Source organism: Colletes latitarsis, chromosome 9 (genome assembly GCF_051014445.1).
Source record: "Colletes latitarsis isolate SP2378_abdomen chromosome 9, iyColLati1, whole genome shotgun sequence".
Taxonomy (NCBI): domain Eukaryota; kingdom Metazoa; phylum Arthropoda; class Insecta; order Hymenoptera; family Colletidae; genus Colletes; species Colletes latitarsis.
In genome coordinates, this window is record NC_135142.1 from 29754283 (window position 1) to 29774115 (window position 19833).

At 41.2% G+C, this 19833-nt stretch overlaps 3 protein-coding genes across 4 annotated transcripts in view; all 3 read left to right on the forward strand.

The window, feature by feature from the left end:
- LOC143345514 (serine protease inhibitor dipetalogastin) overlaps window positions 1-7069 on the forward strand; it is a 52959-nt gene extending 45890 nt beyond the window's left edge. For both annotated transcript variants that reach the window (XM_076772715.1, XM_076772716.1), the window contains exons 3-9: window positions 220-529; window positions 3082-3225; window positions 3336-3506; window positions 3589-3753; window positions 4245-4367; window positions 4606-4782; window positions 5992-7069. In XM_076772715.1, the coding sequence (XP_076628830.1) occupies window positions 220-529; window positions 3082-3225; window positions 3336-3506; window positions 3589-3753; window positions 4245-4367; window positions 4606-4782; window positions 5992-6223 (1322 nt within the window). In that variant the 3' untranslated portion in view covers window positions 6224-7069. The remainder of the gene's footprint in view (window positions 1-219; window positions 530-3081; window positions 3226-3335; window positions 3507-3588; window positions 3754-4244; window positions 4368-4605; window positions 4783-5991) is intronic.
- Window positions 1-19833, forward strand: part of LOC143345609 (uncharacterized) — a 142378-nt gene that overhangs the window by 108285 nt on the left and 14260 nt on the right. The window lies entirely within an intron of this gene.
- Window positions 12192-19833, forward strand: part of Fak (protein tyrosine kinase 2 Fak) — a 64391-nt gene continuing 56749 nt past the window's right edge. The window contains exon 1 of the mRNA XM_076772919.1: window positions 12192-12497. The gene's annotated coding sequence lies outside the window, so the exon portion shown is untranslated. The remainder of the gene's footprint in view (window positions 12498-19833) is intronic.

Genomic DNA, 19833 nt, shown 5'->3' on the forward strand with positions numbered 1-19833 from the left:
TCGCGAAACCGCTTATCGGGGACGTGCGTTTCGTTTCCTCGTTTCGAACGCTCGAACGAGCCTTAAAATCCGTACTCCGGCGCGGTCGTTAATGATAATCTATTAGCGTCGAACGTTGCTTGGTTTTGCTTGTCTCGGGTTCATCGGGACGGCATCGAAACACCCCGACGTCTGGGGGACCGGGCACCAGTAATTATCGGTGCTTAACAAATTGCATAGGCGTGACCGTGGCTACGGAGAAGACCGCCTGCCTGAGGTCATCCGGTAGCAAGTGCGAGCATCGTTGCTCCGGCGATCAGGATCCGGTATGCGGCACCGACGGTCGCACGTACCTCAACAAGTGCATGCTGAGGGTCGAGGTATGCAGAGTCGGCATCGAGCTGTCGCACCTGGGACCCTGCAACAACATATCCGCGCACAGGGAGAACTGCCCCGTGTCCTGCGAGTTCGCGCCCCTCGACGGACCCATCTGCGGAAGCGACGGGAACGTCTACAAGTCCACGTGCCAAATGAAACTTCTCACCTGCGGGTATGTAAACGATACTTCGTTAACACCTGATGCGTACGATATTTCGGAGAAAAACAAATTTCAAATCGTTCTAGGGGTAGGGATCGAAATTCATTTCTAAATCTGTTGGTAATGTTGCGAGTGATAGGAAAATGGTAATGGGGATCTAGAGCCCCAGAGAAATGGGCCGAAAAAATACATTGGGTGGAAGGTCTACTCGTATACCTCGTCTGTGGTTCCATCGCAGACGAGGTTTATTTAAACGAGACCTAAATCAGACCTTACACCTTATGGACTTTCGTGATCTGACTGCCATACCGACCTGAAAATTCGGAGGTAATTCTGGAGCTCATGAATATCTGCAAAAAAGTATTAAACAACGTTTCCCTAGAGCGCCAAACAAATTGATTATAAATCGAAAACGAATTTTTAATAAAAGTCAACAGGGTAGGTGCCTAAATTTTTTGGCGTAAAAAAAAAATTTCAAATCGTTTTTAAAAAATTATTTTCGGCTGCGGGGGTCAATTACAATCATTTTTGGTGAATAGACATACCCCCGAAATCCTACGCATTTTCGAGAAAAAAATTCGAGAAGTTGTGAAATTTTTCGACAAAATTAAAAAATTTCAAATCGCTCTAAAAAAATTATTTTCGGTTGCGGGGGTCAATTACAATCATTTTTGGTGAATAGACATACCCCCGAAATCCTACCCACTTTCTAGAAAAAAATTCGAGTAGATGTGAAATTTTTCGACAAAATTAAAAAAATTCAAATCGTTTTGAAAAAATTATTTTCGGCTGCGGGGGTCAATTACAATCATTTTTGGTGAATAGACATACCCTCGAAATCCTACGCATTCTCAAGAAAAAAATTCGAGAAGGTGTGAAATTTTTTGGCGTAAAAAAAAAATTTCAAATCGTTTTTAAAAAATTATTTTCGGTTGCGGGGGTCAATTACAATCATTTTTGGTGAATAGACATACCCCCGAAATCCTACCCACTTTCTAGAAAAAAATTCGAGTAGATGTGAAATTTTTCGACAAAATTAAAAAATTTCAAATCGTTCTAAAAAAATTATTTTCGGTTGCGGGGGTCAATTACAATCATTCTTGGTGAATAGACATACCCCCGAAATCCTACGCATTTTCGAGAAAAAAATTCGAGAAGTTGTGAAATTTTTCGACAAAATTAAAAAATTTCAAATCGTTCTAAAAAAATTATTTTCGGTTGCGGGGGTCAATTACAATCATTTTTGGTGAAGAGACATACCCCCGAAATCCTACCCACTTTCTAGAAAAAAATTCGAGTAGATGTGAAATTTTTCGACAAAATTAAAAAATTTCAAATCGTTTTGAAAAAATTATTTTCGGCTGCGGGGGTCAATTACAATCATTTTTGGTGAATAGACATACCCTCGAAATCCTACGCATTCTCAAGAAAAAAATTCGAGAAGGTGTGAAATTTTTTGGCGTAAAAAAAAAATTTCAAATCGTTTTTAAAAAATTATTTTCGGTTGCGAGGGTCAATTACAATCATTTTTGGTGAATAGACATACCCTCGAAATCCCACGCAGTTTCGAGAAAAAAATTCGAGAAGGTGTGAAATTTTTCGACAAAATTAAAAAATTTCAAATCGTTCTAAAAAAATTATTTTCGGTTGCGGGGGTCAATTACAATCATTTTTGGTGAATAGACATACCCCCGAAATCCTACCCACTTTCTAGAAAAAAATTCGAGTAGATGTGAAATTTTTCGACAAAATTAAAAAATTTCAAATCGTTTTGAAAAAATTATTTTCGGCTGCGGGGGTCAATTACAATCATTTTTGGTGAATAGACATACCCTCGAAATCCTACGCATTCTCAAGAAAAAAATTCGAGAAGGTGTGAAATTTTTTGGCGTAAAAAAAAAATTTCAAATCGTTTTTAAAAAATTATTTTCGGTTGCGAGGGTCAATTACAATCATTTTTGGTGAATAGACATACCCTCGAAATCCCACGCAGTTTCGAGAAAAAAATTTGAGTAGGTGCTGAAATTCGATTCTAATAACTTTTTAACAACCAGCTCGACCACCTGCCATTTTTAATTTTCGAATCAGTGGCCTTAAAAACTATTACATGGAAACTTAAATACACACTTGAAAGGTCCTAATTTTGCCCAATTTGTACGAATTCCACGAACGAGAAACGCAACCATCAATTGTGGGGTAACATTAGCGACTATGTGGAATTAACAAAATTGTGCCCCCACTCGTTGGAGCGAGGTATCAGTCAAAATTAAAGGGTCTGTCGGTTCCCCGAGTAACGAAGGGCCGAAAGGATACACCGTAGCCTCTCTTCCTGCAATTCTTGTAAGTCGAATTGGCCGGTCAAATGAGTTTTTAATTGCCTAGCTAGCGGTCACTCCAAAGAACCATTGATGCAATAGGCACTACCGTACACAGGGTGTTCCATTTAAAACAATACAACCTTTCGTAGAAGATAAAATAAGCGTTTCTGTATAAATTTACTTTATCCCGTGCAACGTTAATACTAATCCCCCGGTTTTAACATATCTGCAACGATCTGACCGTAGGCAAGGCGTCGTGCGTACGAACAAAAAGCACTGCCAGACCACCAGACACTGTCGAGAATCTTGTTGGCGTGGTGCCAAGCCAGCGTGTGGCAGCGACGGGATCCTCTACTCGAACACCTGCAAAATGCGGGCGAAGAATTGCGGGTAAGTAGCGCGCGGATCCTTGAGAAAATCCGCGGTACGGCCGCACGCGACTCCGACCGTCCGGTTTTCCCGCTACACGCGATACTCATTCCCGACAATCGATCGTTTAGCAAGCACGTATTCGAGGTGCCGATGTCGTTCTGCGTGTCCCGCGAGCGGACGTCGGGCAGCCAGCTGAACGCCTGCCCGCTAGACTGCAAACACGAGCCGGACACGGTCATCTGCGGATCGGACGGGAACATCTACAGGAACGAGTGCGAGATGCAGATGCTCAACTGCGGGTTCGTAGCATATCCATTTAAATACCGTTCATTTGGGGGGGTGATTCCATGGGCAGAGATGTATTTGATCGTTCGCTTCCAGGCAAGCAAGACGAAAGGTGACGGTGGTGGACTTCGAGAAGTGTCGACCGCGCTTGACCAAATGCATGAAGCAACAGCAGAGGTGCGGGAACGACGTGGATCCAGTTTGCGGCAGCGACGCGAACGCGTACCCGAATCAGTGCCACCTGAACGTGGCTGTGTGCCTGTAAGTGCATTCCAAACGTTACAGTTTTCGCGGAGGTTTGCACGCGATGACTTTGGGACCTTTGCGCTATTACTAAATGGGGGACGATGTCTGAGAGATTGATTTGTGTTGAGAGCTCTTGCGAGGCGTTGGGTGGATGTAGTGGACCCTCTGTCGTTCGTACCACTTCGCGTGATGGTGTTCGACGTTTTGGTCTGATTTGTACGCTAAATGTCGCGCCTTATGTCCTAATGCAAGAAGCCAGCCGCATCCAATCGGAACCTGCGCTGGTACTTCTTGCATTTCGCGTTCGCGAGGGTGGACTGCGCGTCCCAGGTATCGGGGAAAACCCCGGCCCAACGGTCAGGACCAGGTCGACTTTATGACGGTTATTTAGTTTACGGCATGTTTCGCGACGCAACAATTTGCATAGACACGATAAATATTATTATTAATAGACGTCGTTCTACGTAGATGGGTCTTTAACCGTTGTCGTCACGGTTATGTTTCAGAAAGGGCATCCAATTGGCTCACGTCGGCGAGTGCACGACCTTGAAGGAGACCGAACACTGCCCCGAAGATTGCAGCGAGGTGCCCGAGGAACCAGTTTGTGGAAGCGACGGGAACGTTTACCGGTGATTAAGAGCGTTATTTGGATTCCGGAACGTCCAGCGGCCGAGAGTTTTAAGAGCACGTGAATCACGAACGCTCGTTAGAAGCGATCGACCTTCGGAGTCCGCGTTTAAAAGACCCCCTCCGACTCCGTCGTTGTCCCGAGGGCGTTCTAGAACTCTGCGGCGACGTTGGACGCGTCCCCACGGATAGATTTGCGTAAGCGGACGCGTGGTCACCGGTGTGCTTGTTTGCGTTCAGGTCCCTTTGCCATCTGCGGCGCGAGACGTGCGGTCAGAGGGTGGTTCAAGTTCCAGCGCAACATTGTCGTACCACCGCGCTCTGCAACCAGATCTGCAGCGGGGAGCGCCAGTTTGTTTGCGGTTCCGACAACAAGCTCTATCGCAACGAGTGCGAGATGAAGAGGGACAATTGCGGGTGAGCGAACGATTGTGTTTTTAAGTCTGGGTTAGGTGGACGGCTAACCTTGGGAGAAATTTTAAAGGGAGATTCTAGAGATTCTATATCAATTTCTTGACTGAAGCTTCGTTAGAAAGTTATTAAAAAATTAAATTAAAAAATTTCAAATCGTCCTGAAAAAATTATTGTCGGTTGCGGGGGTCAATTTCAATCATTTTTGGTCATTACACATACCCCCGAAATCCGACGCACTTTCGAGAAAAAAATTCGAGAAGGTGTGAAATTTTTCGACGGAAAAAAAAAATTCCAAATCGTTCTGAAAAAAATATTGTTAGCTATGGGGTTCAATTACAATCATTTTTGGTGAATAGACATACCCCCGAAATCTTGCGCATTTTCGAGAAAAAAATTCAAATAGATGGACAAATTGCCGTTCTACAGCCGCAACTTCGAACGTTAATAACTTTTTAACGAGGCCTCCATCAACAAATTGGTATTCTTGATTTTCGTCTTATTTTGGCCTCTAGAATCTCCCATTAAGAGTGGACATCTCTAGAAATGAAAAACTAAAATGGCAGCCAACGTGTTGAGAACCTGGAAGGTTCAAGGTTCAATTTAAAAATTTTTCAAATCGTTTTAAAAAAATTATATTCGTTTGCAGGAGTTAATTACAATCATTTTTTGTGAATAGACATACCCTCGAAATCTTGCGCATTTTCGAGAAAAAAATTCATTATGGACGAAACTTTAAACGTCAGTAACTTTTTAACAAAGCCTCCATCAACAAATTGATATTCTTGATTTTCGTCTCATTTTGACCCCTAGAATCTCCCATTAAAATTTCATTCAAGGGTGGCCGAACACCCTGTATATGGGAGTAAACTAATAACTCTTGAACTATTCATGTTTCGACCTAAAGCCTCTAACACATTTTTCGAAAGGATACAAAGATGCATCGATTTATGAAAAAAGAAACAAACAATACAATTTTACTAAAAAAATCGATGTGATCTTAATTTCTTATCGAATAAAAAAATTGTTATGAGAAAAATCAACATCGTTTACGAAAGAGATTTTGCGTTTCACTATTAATGGAATGAGAAAGAAATAGTTTTGTCACGTATGTAGACGTGCATAGCAGAGGAGACGCAGCTTTAGGACGGCTGAATCGGCGCTGTCGACGACCCGGTTACGATCGATCGAATGTTCGTTTGATTTGCCCCGCAGGAAGCACGTGTACGTGGTACCGATGAAGAGATGCGTCCAAGGCTTCCTGTTCCGTGGCTGCCAGAAGATCTGCCCGCCCTATTACGACCCTGTCTGCGGCACTGACGGCATGACCTACAGCAACGAGTGCTTCCTGGAGATCGAGAACTGTCGCAGTCGAAGCCTAGTTACGAAGAAGTACCACGGCGTGTGCGGCCAACCGACGGAGGAGCCTAAGAATTACTTGTACTAAATCGATGGATTTCTGTGTCGAAATCTATGTCGAAAAGATATTCTTTCGAACCGTTGAACGATTTCAAGACGACTCGGGCCGGAATATATTTAAGGGAGCGAAAAGAGAGAGGCGAACGCGCAAGTCGATCGACGTCCCGTTCGTCTTGAAATGAAATTCGATGAATCTCGCGTGCCTCCGCGGGATTTCGGCAGCAAACCGTCTTTTCGCGATGAAATTTTTATCGAGGAACGAGCATCTCGTTAGCCTGGCTCCGGGGCATGATGCCCGTTGATCGACCGCGTCGCGACCGTAGTCGATTTATCGACGAATCCTCTCACGGACCCGTCCGTTCGGTTATCGATTGGACCCACGACTGTAGTTAACAGACTGAAGCCAATTCTCGCGTGGTCCAGCTATCTCTGTACACTCTGAATTTTATTACGGGGTCTCGATCGTAGATCGGAACGTCCACGACGCACGCAACATCATCGCGATATTTCCCGACGATAGAGATCCATCGTGCGTTACCGCCGTTGCTCCATCGATACCTTCGCCACGCGCTCGTACAATCATTCTTATTTATTGTAGTATTATTATTATTAATTATTCCATCGTCTTTGCATCATTTTGTTTAATGCTATTTGCTACGGTAACACGATAGTTCCAAAACCAACCCTTACTCTAATTCTAAGGAAATATTTAGCTATTATATCTCCCCCTCTGACATGTGATGTGTGTTCATATTATTATTATCCCTTATCATCGTATCCTTAATTTATTATCGAACATGCGACAATCCACTTTGTATCGACACTAACATACATGCTTCGAATGTCAATAATAAACTATATACGTATATTTTAAGGTAAAGGGGAAGCATTTACTCGATTATAATTTTATTCTGGAACTAGGTATCCTGTTCAAAACCACAGACGAGGTATACGAGTAGACCTTACTGTGGACTTTCGTGGCCCAATCTGACTGCCATACCGACCTGGAAATTCGGAGGTAAGTTTAGTGTCCTCTTCTCATGGATGGCGGTCAGTTGATAGACAAACAGCTGTAGTCTTGCGTAAATGTGAGTTGACCATGGAAGGGATTAAAATTCATTTCTGAATCTGTTGGTAACGTTGCGAATGACACGAAAATGGTAATGGGGTTTCGAGACCCCATAAAAATGGGCCGAAATAATACATTGGGTGAAAGATCTACTCGTACTCGTCTCTGATAATATTCTAGAATCTTTGATGAATCAATGAGAATCAAAACTAATGTAGCGAAGAAGCTCTATATTTATGATGCTTTAATTTTTAATTAATAGTTGCATTACCTAGCTGAGAGTGATACGATTATTAATTAAACGCTAAATAATATTACCCAGGTCCCACCACGTGGAGGTTGCTGCGAATGGAGGCCCACCCTAACCGACTCCCAACCACCCTCCATTAATAAAGATCTTCTGTTGGTCGAAGAAGAAACAAAGTTAAAGTGCAACCAATGAAAGATGCACAACCAACGAAGTTGAAAAAGTTTTCAAAAGAATTTATCTTCAAATAAAAGTAACCTGCCTAACATAATGATTGACCAAACACCTGCCTAACTATTATTATATCAAGAAACAATTCTAAATTCGCAGCCATTAGCTCGGTGTCACCCACGAAGAATAACTTGTCCATCGTGGGTGGAGACCTACCCTAACCGACTCTCAACCACCCTCCATTAATAAAGATCTTCTGTTGGTCGAAGAAGAAACAAACGAAAGTGCAACCAATGAAAGATGCATAACCAACGAAGTTGAAAGAGTTTTCAAAGGAATTTGTCTTCAAATAAAAGTATCCTACCTAACATAATTTTTGACCAAACACCTGCCTAACTATAATTCTAAATTCGCAGCCATTAGCTCGGTGTCACCCACGATAGAGTAACTTTTCCATCGTGGGTGACACCGATTACCAGGTCTCACCACGAGGAGGTTGCTGCGAGTGGAGACCCGAAGGGAGATAGATGGAATCCAAGTTCCATCGATCTCCCTTTTACATCCTTAGAAACTAGATTAGTCATGCCAAGTAATTATTTTCTTTAAAAGAGGGACGAAGCTAAATCGTGGGTGACGCGACGCGATACGACGCGATGCACCATGCAATGGTGCAAGGAACGAGAGACGCGAACCGAATAGCGAGGTCAAAAGGGCCAGCTCGTTGCCTCTTGGCAAGTCCGATCGAAGGGTAAGGGAATCGACGCACCCGACACAGGTTCCCCATTTCCCCCAAGCAGCCTGTTGGGAGCCAAATGGACCCAACTCGGGATGTCTGACAGAGAGAGGGATCCTGAGTCGGGGCTACCGCAGACAGGAACAGTCCCTGATCCCCTCTGCGGCCGAAATACCCTTTCCCTTGGATCGTCTCGCTAGAGGACGGCAACTGACCCTTCGGACCAGCTAATCGGCCGATCACTTGCTTTCTACATGGAAGCAGTGGTGATCGGAGGCGACGGGAGACGAGTGAAAGGGAAGCTACTTGTTACATAATTACTTGGCAGGACACGCGGCTACGCTAGGGGCTTAAGTCTAAATACCAAGCAATTATTTCGTTTAATAAGGGATGAAGCTAAATTGTTGGAGACGCGACGCGACGCGATGCTGTACCGTACAGCAGATCTTCGGATCGAGTTACATGAAACGAAAGATCGAGAGAACGAGAAGCTAAGTTAATAATTGCTCGGTATCGCGGCCTTAAAACTAAATTTACTCTAAGGGCCTTAAAGATAAAAATCCCTCGATGTCCTTGCGTTGTCGTCCCACGATGTCCCGCGATGTCCAACGATGGCCTGTAAGTAAGCTGAAACTAAAAAGGTTTGCATTTGCGATTAGTTAACACAACATATACAATAAGCAATGTTTTTAGCAAGAATAGAATAGAGGAAGAAACCCCTTTCACAAACAAGAAGCCAGAAGTAAAATATGGAAGAAGACCAGACAAATGAAAACGAGGCAAAACGATAGAGTCAAGCCCAGTAGACATTTGAATGTCGAAAAAGAAGTAAGAAATTGGAGATTGAGATATGACTCGCCACTGTGTCGATAGTGGTCAGTGAAACGGATTTTACATCGGACAAACCAGACAAGGAACCAGTAGTAAAATATGGAACTGGACCAGAGAAGTAAAAGCAAGATGTAACCCCATATTCAAGCCCAACAGACGCTTGAAGGTCGAGAAAGAAATTAGACAGGGGAGATTCGGAATTCACTCACTAGTGGTCACTACTGGTCACTAATGGTCAGTATTGGTCACTGGAGTTGTCCAGTGCTCGTCCAGTGGTCAGCAGTGGTGAGTAAAGGTGGAGCGCAGAGCCACGAGGTTCCGTCACGTCCGCTAGCCTAGAAAAGAAAGACCGAGAGAGAGAGAGTGCAACTTAGCCTCAGGCAGAGGAGTTCAAGGGGTGGGGAAGACCGTCCTTGGCGAGTTCACCAATTAACGGTTCACCGTGACTTTGACCGAAAAATTAATATTCCATGCAAAATGATATTAAAAACAATTATTTATAGAACCCACGCTATCGAGCATTATTTAAACTATTGTCTGATGTTAATTAATAATTATTGCAAACAATAGGTATGGAAATATGGAGAAATTCGAGGAGACTGAAAGTTTCTTTGAATCTCTGTCGAGAACCAAGGTCGTACATCACGTATTCATTTCTTCGATCTTCTGTCCTTTATACGATACTTTCTTTCGTATAAGTTTTCGTCTTTTATTTCTTATCAGTGAATTATACAGGATTCTAACAACGATACGTAAACTATGTCACTAAAATTACAAAACAATATGTTGCAATACCCAAAAAAACACAGATTAATGCAGACGAAAAGAAGTTGTGTACTTTGTACAGGGCATATTCCTATCGAAGTTCTAGGTTTATAGAAGTAAGAATTAAGAATTGTTATAATTTTGTTTCATATTGTTTTGTTTGTGTTTCAGGAAATCATTGTGGGATAAACACAAGATACAACAGAGGTACATATTTTAATGTATTTTGTTAAATAATCAGATAGATAGGATGTATATTAATTTAGATTTATAGTTAGGCAGGAATTTAGTTGTCTGTATCAACTATTCTATCAGGCAGGCTATATTTTGTTGTTTTGTTGATGGTCATTTACAAGCAAATTCTTTCTCAGAGAACTCTTTTGTTGGTTGTTTCCTTCGTTGGTTGCGTTTTCGTTTATTGCTTCTTCGATCAACGGTATCTATATTAACTATTATGTCAGGCAGGGTTCTATTTGATTACAAACTCTCGTTTTGGTTCAAATACTCTCTTCGTTGGTTGTGCACCTTTCATTGGTTGCACTTTCATTTGTTTGTCGTTGGTCACAGAAGCTCTTTATTAATGGAGGGTGGTTGGGAATCGGTTAGGGTGGGTCTCCATTCGCAGCAACCTCCTCGTGGTGAGACCTGGGTAATATTATTTAGCGTTTAATCAATAATCGTATCATTCTTAGCTGGGTAATACAATTATTAATTAAACACTAAATAATATTAGCAAATTGGCTGCGATCTGCCTTGCATAGGTCATCATAAATATAGAGTTTCTTCGCTAGGTTAGTTTGGATTCTCATTGACTATACGGTCGAATTTCAAGAAAACGTTCTTACATTTCTAAAATCAATGCATTGAAGCGGTTAAAATTTGCACAAGAGTATTATAAAAAAGCAATTTCATTCTGGAAATCGATCATTTGGAGTGACGAATCCAAGTTTGAATTAAAATCGAACAGTAGTAGTTGTAGTGATTTTCTCGACTCTCCGAAACCCTATTAACTACGTCTGTATTGCTAACGATCGAAGTCACGTACATACTTGTATTATTTTAATAGGTTCTATAATCGTTTAATCTCGTGAACTATTGAATATATCTGTCTTTCACAGTAAAATTTAAGCGACTGGGGCATTTCTACACATAGAAAACTAATGTTGCAGCGTACTAAATATTTATTTTGAGGAACTCCAGTCCATTTATTGTTCAATTACATTCAATTACATTTATCGTTTAATTACAGTTAACCAAATAATACAAGAAATTGATGGTGCCTTAAAACAAAATACGAATAAACTTCCTACACTGAAAAATTCCATTTTCAATCGTTATGAATTAAAGTTAAGTCAAATATATAACATTTGATTCTGTGTAACAAATTGATACGGTTATTGAAAAACGTAGCGGGAAAAATCAGTGGTAATCTATTTCTGTAGTAATTCATTTTCCTATTTAAATCATATCTTTACAAAATATTAAGAGTGGTTTTTCGTTTTACTTAATCCTTAATTAACCCTTTACGAGTGGGACTGCTTTGAACAACATTATTCTAAAATATTTGTGGAATACGTTTTTAATATGGTTTAGATAGGTATGCAATGTATAAGATTTCGTTTAATTTTTCCTTTCTAGAAAAATAGGAGAATTTATTTGATCTTAATCCTTCTTAAAATTGATATAAATCGTTTTAAAAATTTTTTACAAATAATGTATATGTATCGAAATAATTATAAAATTGTAAGACGTATAATCATCATTATCCGGGAGCAGATCACGCTAAAAATCTAATCAGACCTTGAAACGAGAACATAACATTTAAATGTAAAGGTTTATATTTTTTAGGTTAACATTCTTAGGTATTTTAATAATCTTGAAATTTTTAAATAACCTTAATCGATTAATGTCCAATTATGGACCGTACAGCTTTCATTTCGTTAAAAAATAATAAAATTTCTGTAATTTCATTTTCTGTCTCACTTCCTCTTGTGTTCATTTCTAAATCTGTCGGTAACGTTGCGAGTGACACGCAACGACCAAAGCGTTGCTCGAACTTCGCAGCAGTAGATACTATGACCATCATAAGAATCGTACTGACGAACGCCGCCAGATAGCGCCAGTAACGACGACTCGTGTCAGTGCCAGTAGATGGCGTCGATGTACACTGATATTGACAGGTGCTGAGAGAGCATGGCGGCCAGTGTTTACGACAACTGATTGCGAACGATCGAATCCGCGGATGACCCGGGTGTTTCGCGTATTATTGACGCGATCCTCCCTCCGGTGCAGTGTCTCCTTTATCTTTGAATCGTGCGTCGTGCGTCCGTTCGTTTCGCGTTTAAATAGAGGCGAGTGCACGGTCGGTCCGGTCAGTGAAACGTGTGCCCTAATCTCGAAAGTTTGGGATCAGGTGGTGGATTTGTCGTTGATACGGGAGTGCTTACGCAGCGGATCACTGGAATATTGCGGCGTCCGTCGTTATCGTAAGTACCGACGATTACTCTTTGATTTATCCTCGACGCGGTGCGATCGATGAAAACGTGCAGGAATGGGGGTTCCGTTTCTTCGAAGTAACGTTTAACAAAACTTAATAAGCAACGGACAGGAGAGGCCATCTTTGAGCCTCCCTGAGTGCGGTGGTCATGCCGGCGAAAGAGGATCGCGATTACACGAATCGTGTTACATAAAATGCTCCCGTCGGATGACACACGGGATGCCTTAGATAATCGTTACGCGAGAGGAAGGGCTTCCTACTTCCTGTCCTTCGACCGTCCACTTTCTACGCGAGTCGCGTCCAACCTTCACCGATAATAACTTCTTTAACGCGACTACGTACATATACGTGCGTTCGCCAATTCGTTCTTTCGAATTTTCGGTACTGCCGGTGTACTTTCACTCGCGATTGGTTCCGCGATAATATATACGTCAAGAACAAAAAGGTGCATCGATCGTGCGAGTATTTGTCCCGGCCTGCGGAGACAGTTTTCGTTTCTGCTCGCGGCACCGACGCTGCGTTCACTCGTGTCGGTTTATTTTCTACTTCTCGAAACGCGTGATGTCCCAGGTGCAATCGAGGCGTTGCGTAAGCGCAAAAATGTCAAGGAAAAGTATCGACGCGCGAATGAAATTAAAACGTCGTCCACGGACGAGCAAATCCCACGTTGGAACGAAACCACGGAGCTCAGCTGAATTTTTCCACGTCAAATTACGAGTATTTGGAAATGATGTAACGCACGGTTCGCTGCGCGCGCCGAGCCAGAATCTCTCTCGTGTTTACTTCATCTACCTTTTGTTATCTTATCATTATCTCGTTAACGACGCGACCAGTGGCACTGCCTTTTTGTACACGAATGCTCGCGAACGAGCCTGAAACCGTCCGGGCATCGGAATTAGGATCCCAACGACCGGGAAAGAATGGCCGTTGAGCATAATTAAATTTATCGATCGCTCGTCTGGCTCGTCGCGCGGCGGCTCTGGGAAAACTTGTTTGCGAATTCGCGACGCTCTCTCGCGGTGCCATTTCTCCTTCGTTTTTTCTTTTTCTCATTTCGCTGTCACCTTTTCTGTTTCGCGCGCATCTGTCCCCGACAACCTTCGGGAGAGCATCGGTGCAACCGTCGCCAGACCTCGCCAAACAGAGAAAACCGTATATCGATCTCGCTCTTGGAGAATTACATAATCGCGTCCGATAACCCGCCACGGCCGATTAATTCGACAAATTACAGTCGCCAGTAACTGTTTTCGCATGCAGTTAATCCGGCCAGACGTTTTGGGTTATGTGACGCGAACCTGGGACTCGAGCAGACGGTTTCAGGTGTACAATTTTTGTAGGTTATGCGAACACGTGTCGACGGTAAGAGTTCTGTGGTGCTTGATAAAATAATGATCGCGAAGGCATCTATGGAAACTCGATGGAATTAAGAATTTGCAAGTTACTGTTGGCTGAGAAAATTCATATACAAAGTGTTCGACCACTCCTGGGAAAAATTTTAATGGGAGATTCCAGCGATTGTTATTAGCAATTAAATTCAAAAATTTCAAATCGTTCTAGAAAAATTATTTTCGGTTGCAGGAGTCAATTACAATCATTTGTGGTCATTACACATACCTACGAAATCCTACCCACTTCCGAGAAAAAAATTCGAGTAGGTACAGAAATTTTTACACGAAATTAAAAAACTTCAAATCATACTAAAAAAAATTATATTTAGTTACAGGGGTCAATTACAATCATTTTTGGTCATTACACATACCCCCGAAATCCTACGCATTTTCGAGAAAAAAATTCCTTAACGAAAACCTAATTTGGCGCCTAAATTTTTCGTCGACAAAAAAATGTTTCACATCGTTCTGGAAAAATTATTTTCGGTTGCAGGGGTCAATTACAATCATTTTTGGTCATTACACATACCCCCAAAATCCTTCGCATTTTCGAGAAAAAAATTCGAGAAGGTGTGAAATTTTTCGACTGAAAAAAAATATTTCAAATCGTTTTGGAAAAATTATTTTCGGTTGCATTGGTCAATTGCAATCATTTTTGGTGAATACACATACCCCTGAAATCCTACCCACTTTCGAGAAAAAAATTCGAGTAGATACTGAAATTTTTAGACGAAATTAAAAATTTTCAAATCATACTAAAAAAATTATATTTAGTTACTAGGGTTAATTACAATCATTTTTGGTCATAACACATACCCCCGAAATCCTACGCATTTTCGAGAAAAAAATTCCTTAACGAAAATCTAATTTGGCGCCTAAATTTTCCGTCGACAAAAAAAACTTTCAAATCGTTCTGGAAAAATTATTTTCGGCTGCAGGGGTTAATTACGATCATTTTTTATCATTATACATACCCCCGAAATCCTTTGCATTTTCGAGAAAAAAATTCCTTAACGAAAATCTAATTTGGCGCCTAAATTTTTCGTCGACAAAAAAATGTTTCACATCGTTCTGGAAAAATTATTTTCGGCTGCAGGGGTTAATTACAATCATTTTTTATCATTATACATACCCCGAAATCCTTCGCATTTTTGAGAAAAAAATTCCTTAACGAAAATCTAATTTGGCGCCTAAATTTTTCGTCGACAAAAAAATGTTTCACATCGTTCTGGAAAAATTATTTTCAGTTGAGGGGGTCAATTACGATCATTTATGGTCATTACACATAACCTCGAAATCCTACGCATTTTCGAGAAAAAAATTAAATACTGGTGAAACTTTAAACGTTAATAACTTTTTAACGAAGCCTCAGTCGAAAAATTGATATTCTTGATTTTCGTCTTATTTTTGCCTCTAGAATCCCCCATTAAAATGTTTCCCAGAGGTCTTTGTATTGAATTAAATAGAAATGTTAATTAAACATTAAACATTTTATTAACAACAAATGTATACATATAAGTTTGTACATTGAGAGCTTGTGACAGACAGCATCAATACTTTTGTTTTAATTAATAAATAAATATCAAATAAAATCAAGTGAAATATATATATGAATCTTCTCAGCCAACAGTAACTTGCAAATTCTTAATTCCAGCGAGTTTCCATAGATGCCTTCACGATCATCATTTTGGCAGGCACCACAGTTCTTTTCGCCACTAGCGTTGCTAAAGTGCAGCTGAAGCTTTGTCTTCAAACCTAACCTATGAATTCGCGTTCGTCGAGGCCACTGTAAAGTCTATCGAGCTATTTCAAGAGTGGGAGAATCGTAAAAAGAATCGAGGATTACGCGTTTCGTTTCGTGCAGGTGCCCGTTGCGAATTTGTAAATTCGATCGCGTGAATCGTCCGGTTTACGGTCAGTGTTACGCAATTTACGTTCGAGTTTCTCGATGCATCGTCCGCGACGAACGAGACGATTCGTCTCGAAGACGCAGCGCGCGTACAGAATAAAAAAGAAGGAAGATGTCGTTGGCTGTTACGAAGAAAAGAATTGGTCGTTTCTACTTGAGCCTATAAGCCGAATGGGCGCGCTGGCTGCAAAGAAGGACCGATGGAATCAGCCTCGGCCAATCCCCGCGGCACCTTGCCTCGTTCCTGCTTATTAAATGAATTTCCTAGCGAATTGACCCGCGGATTGCTCTCGCGCTCCCAATTGTCGTATCGTCGCCGTCTGGCCGGACGTTTGCACGACTCGTTCGAGGTTTCCTCGCGCGAATTAACACCGCGAAATCCGCCTTGATTCTTCCGGGCATTTAACGCCAGAGGATTAAGCAATTAACGCGGTAATATTAACGATAGGTGGCACTGTTCGTGTTGACCAGCGTTTCTCAAGCTTCGCTCTTGCGTGGGCGCCATTATGTTTTCAGAATTTCTATTCAATTTGAGCGATTGAAACGAAATGTTAACCTAGAATATTACTCGTGATTTCGTCCTCTTTTTTGGAGGATCTCTCAGACAGTAGATTTCGTAGAGTCCAAAATATTTTAATCACCTAACCTAACTCAGAGTCCGTTTCTTTTTCTGCCAATATTTTCCTATAAACACAGTTCGTGCTTTTGCTGTTGGAATTTAGTGGCTGAGATTTCTTACCAGCGATTTATCGAGTTGTCGGGCATTAAACTATAACTTAACATTTTGGACGGCGCCATTGATCAAATCATTATGTTTTCAGCATTTCTATTCATTTTGAGCGATTAAAACGAAATGTTAAGTTAGTACATTACTCGAGATTTCGTCCTCTTTTTGAGGAATCTCTCAGACAGTAGATTTTGTAGAGTTCAAAATATTTTAATCACCTAACCTAACTCAGGGTCCGTTTCTTTTTCTGCCAATATTTTCCTATAAACACAGTTCGTGCTTTTGCTGTTGGAATTTAGTGGCTGAGATTTTTTACCAGCGATTTATCGAGTTGTCGGGCATTAAACTATAACTTAACATTTTGGACGATGTCCAAGTCTTCATCAGAAGATATCTGTGTTTTTTTCAACTGCTCGGAAATATACAGAAGATATTTTATGATGAAAATATTTAAATAACGTGTAGTTTATTGTATGAACCGACTGTAATACAGAGACGATCAAATTAAATGAGAGGAATATTTTTAAGAATCTTCTAGGTTATGGTTCTGACTGGTGAATGGAAGACCTGTTATTTGTTACGAATTAATCATTTGTAACAGAGGTGAGCAAAATTAGTAACCGTATAAGAATTTCGAGTAACGAATAGAAGATAAAGAAGCGTTCGTGCGTTAACTCGTTAAGTGAAAATAAGAATTTCTAAAATGAAATATACCACAACGAACGGATAAAAGTTTATGCGTTCGATCGATTAAGCGTCACGAGCAAATTGCCGTACGTTGGTCTTATCGGTTATCTATTATTCGAATAGAATGTTTCCCATCTCTGATTTATGGTGGCACTTAACTTGACAAAATTTGCCAAGTCAGTGGTTCTCGATCTTCCACGGCGGAATACGCTGTTTCTCGTTTCGCTTCGTTAGCCGATCGTGTAACACGAACGGACGAAGAATTCAATTCGTTCCAGCGGTCGGGAACGTTGTACGCGTAATACCGTCATTACGCGAGATTACGCGAACACGACGAATCGAGACGTGGACGATGGCCAAACGATCGTTACGTACCGAAAACTGTACTTTCGATGGACTAGACTTCGTACAACGAATGCAAGGTAACTGTTGTAAAGGTAATTTCTCATTTTTAAGACGCGATAGAAACGATCGGGACGACTCGTAGGGCCTCTCGGCCGCCATTAGTGCAATATGGCGGTTTGGACATAAGAGACACAGCTGGCTATCGCCGATATCTTTTCAGCCGCCATTAGTGCAATATGGCGGTTTCGACATAAAAGAGACACAGCTGGCTATCATCGATATGGTTTAATTGAAAATTATTTTTAATAAAATTTTGCCCCTCTGACGAAGGTCCCGATTCGGGTGAAACCGAGCACGATGGAAGCCAAATTACGTTACATTCCTGCGCGCATTCATTGAATTAATTATACACGAGGCTCGAAATGATCTATTGTGTTTCAATGGCCGTGTCACACGCTCGAACCTTGAGCGTAAGTCGAGGGAATCGACCTCGAACCGGATCTCGGATCCTTTTTTTCCTTTCGGGAAGGGTGATATGGTATTAAAAGGGGTGGCAGGTCTTGCGTGTCACGGTGCAAGTCCCATTCTGCGCGCTCAAACGAACCGAAGTGCATTCGTCCGCGTGTATTCACGGATCGCGACGCACAAGCGACGACGCAGGGTGGTGGAGAACTGTCGAACTATCGGGCAGTTGAGAAATGCCCCATAGGACGGGAATAATTCTAATTAAACGATCGTTAGAACTTTGGTATTTTCGGTAAAGCGCAGAACAACCGATAGGCGCGTGCAACGAGCATGCGCCATTAGCTCTGCGTTGGCCGAAAACACATAAAAGCGGGATCGATGGGCGGATATCGCGCAAGAAAAATTCGCTGAACGCGCAACGGCGCTCGGCGTGGCGGCATTTTTCACGCTACTCGCGGGCGTCGGGGCGCACACGTCCCGACGGAGACCGTACGCTCGACGAAACACGTTTCCCATTATTTTCGTGTCTCCTACGATCCACTGACGGAAGAATTTTATCCATACTCGGCATCTAACTGATACGGGGGCACTAGCCAGCGCTGGACCCACCAGTAATCGAAATAACTTCGTGGTTGCAATTGGAATAAACAAATCGTTAGATTTATAATTTTTGTTAATAACAGAGTGTTCGGCTATCCATGGGAAAAATTTTAATGGGGGATTCTGGAGGCCAAAATAAGACGAAAATCAAGAATACCAATTTGGTGATGGAGGCTTCGTTATAAAGTTATTAATGTTTAAAGTTTCGCCCGTTTCGAATTTTTTTCTCGAAAATGAGCAGGATTTCGGGGGTATGTCTATTCACCAAAAATGATTGTAATTACCCCCTGCAGCTAACAATATTTTTTTCAGAACGATTTGAAATATTTTAATTTTGTCGAAAAATTTCACACCTTCTCGAATTTTTTTCTAGAAAGTGGGTAGGATTTCAGAGGTATGTGTATTCATAAAAAATGATTGTAATTGACCCTTACAGCCAAAAATATTTTTTTTAGAACGATTAGAAATTTTTTAATTTTGTCGAAAAATTTCATATCTTCTCGAATTTTTTTCTAGAAAGTGGGTAGGATTTCGGAGGTATGTGTATTCATAAAAAATGATTGTAATTGACCCCTACAGCCAAAAATATTTTTTTTAGAACGATTAGAAATTTTTTAATTTTGTCGAAAAATTTCATACCTTCTCGAATTTTTTTCTAGAAAATGAGTAGGATTTCGAGGATATGACTCTTCACCAAAAATGATTGTAATTACCCCCTGCAGCTAACAATATTTTTTTCAGAACGATTTGAAATATTTTAATTTTGTCGAAAAATTTCAGTACCTATCCGATTTTTTTTCTCGAAAGTGGATAGGATTTCAGAGGTATGTCTAATCACCAAAAATGATTGTAATTGACCCCCGCAACCGGAAACAATTTTTCCAGAACGATTTGAAATTTTTTAATTTAATTGTTAATAACCTTTTAACGAAGCCTCCATCAAGAAATTAATATTCTTGATTTTCGTCTTATTTTGGCCTCTAGAATCTCCCATTAAAATTGTCCCCCAGGGTTGGCCGAACACCCTGTACAGTGACCACAAGAATATTCAAGCTTCAATGCATTGGACGTGGCATTTGCGGGGGTTAAAATACCATTAACCGTTCGCGTTTTAGCGCGAATCGATCGATAGCATCGCGCTTCGGATAGAAACAACACTAAATTTACACGTCGGGGAATTTCTACGCGGTCGATACGCTTCACG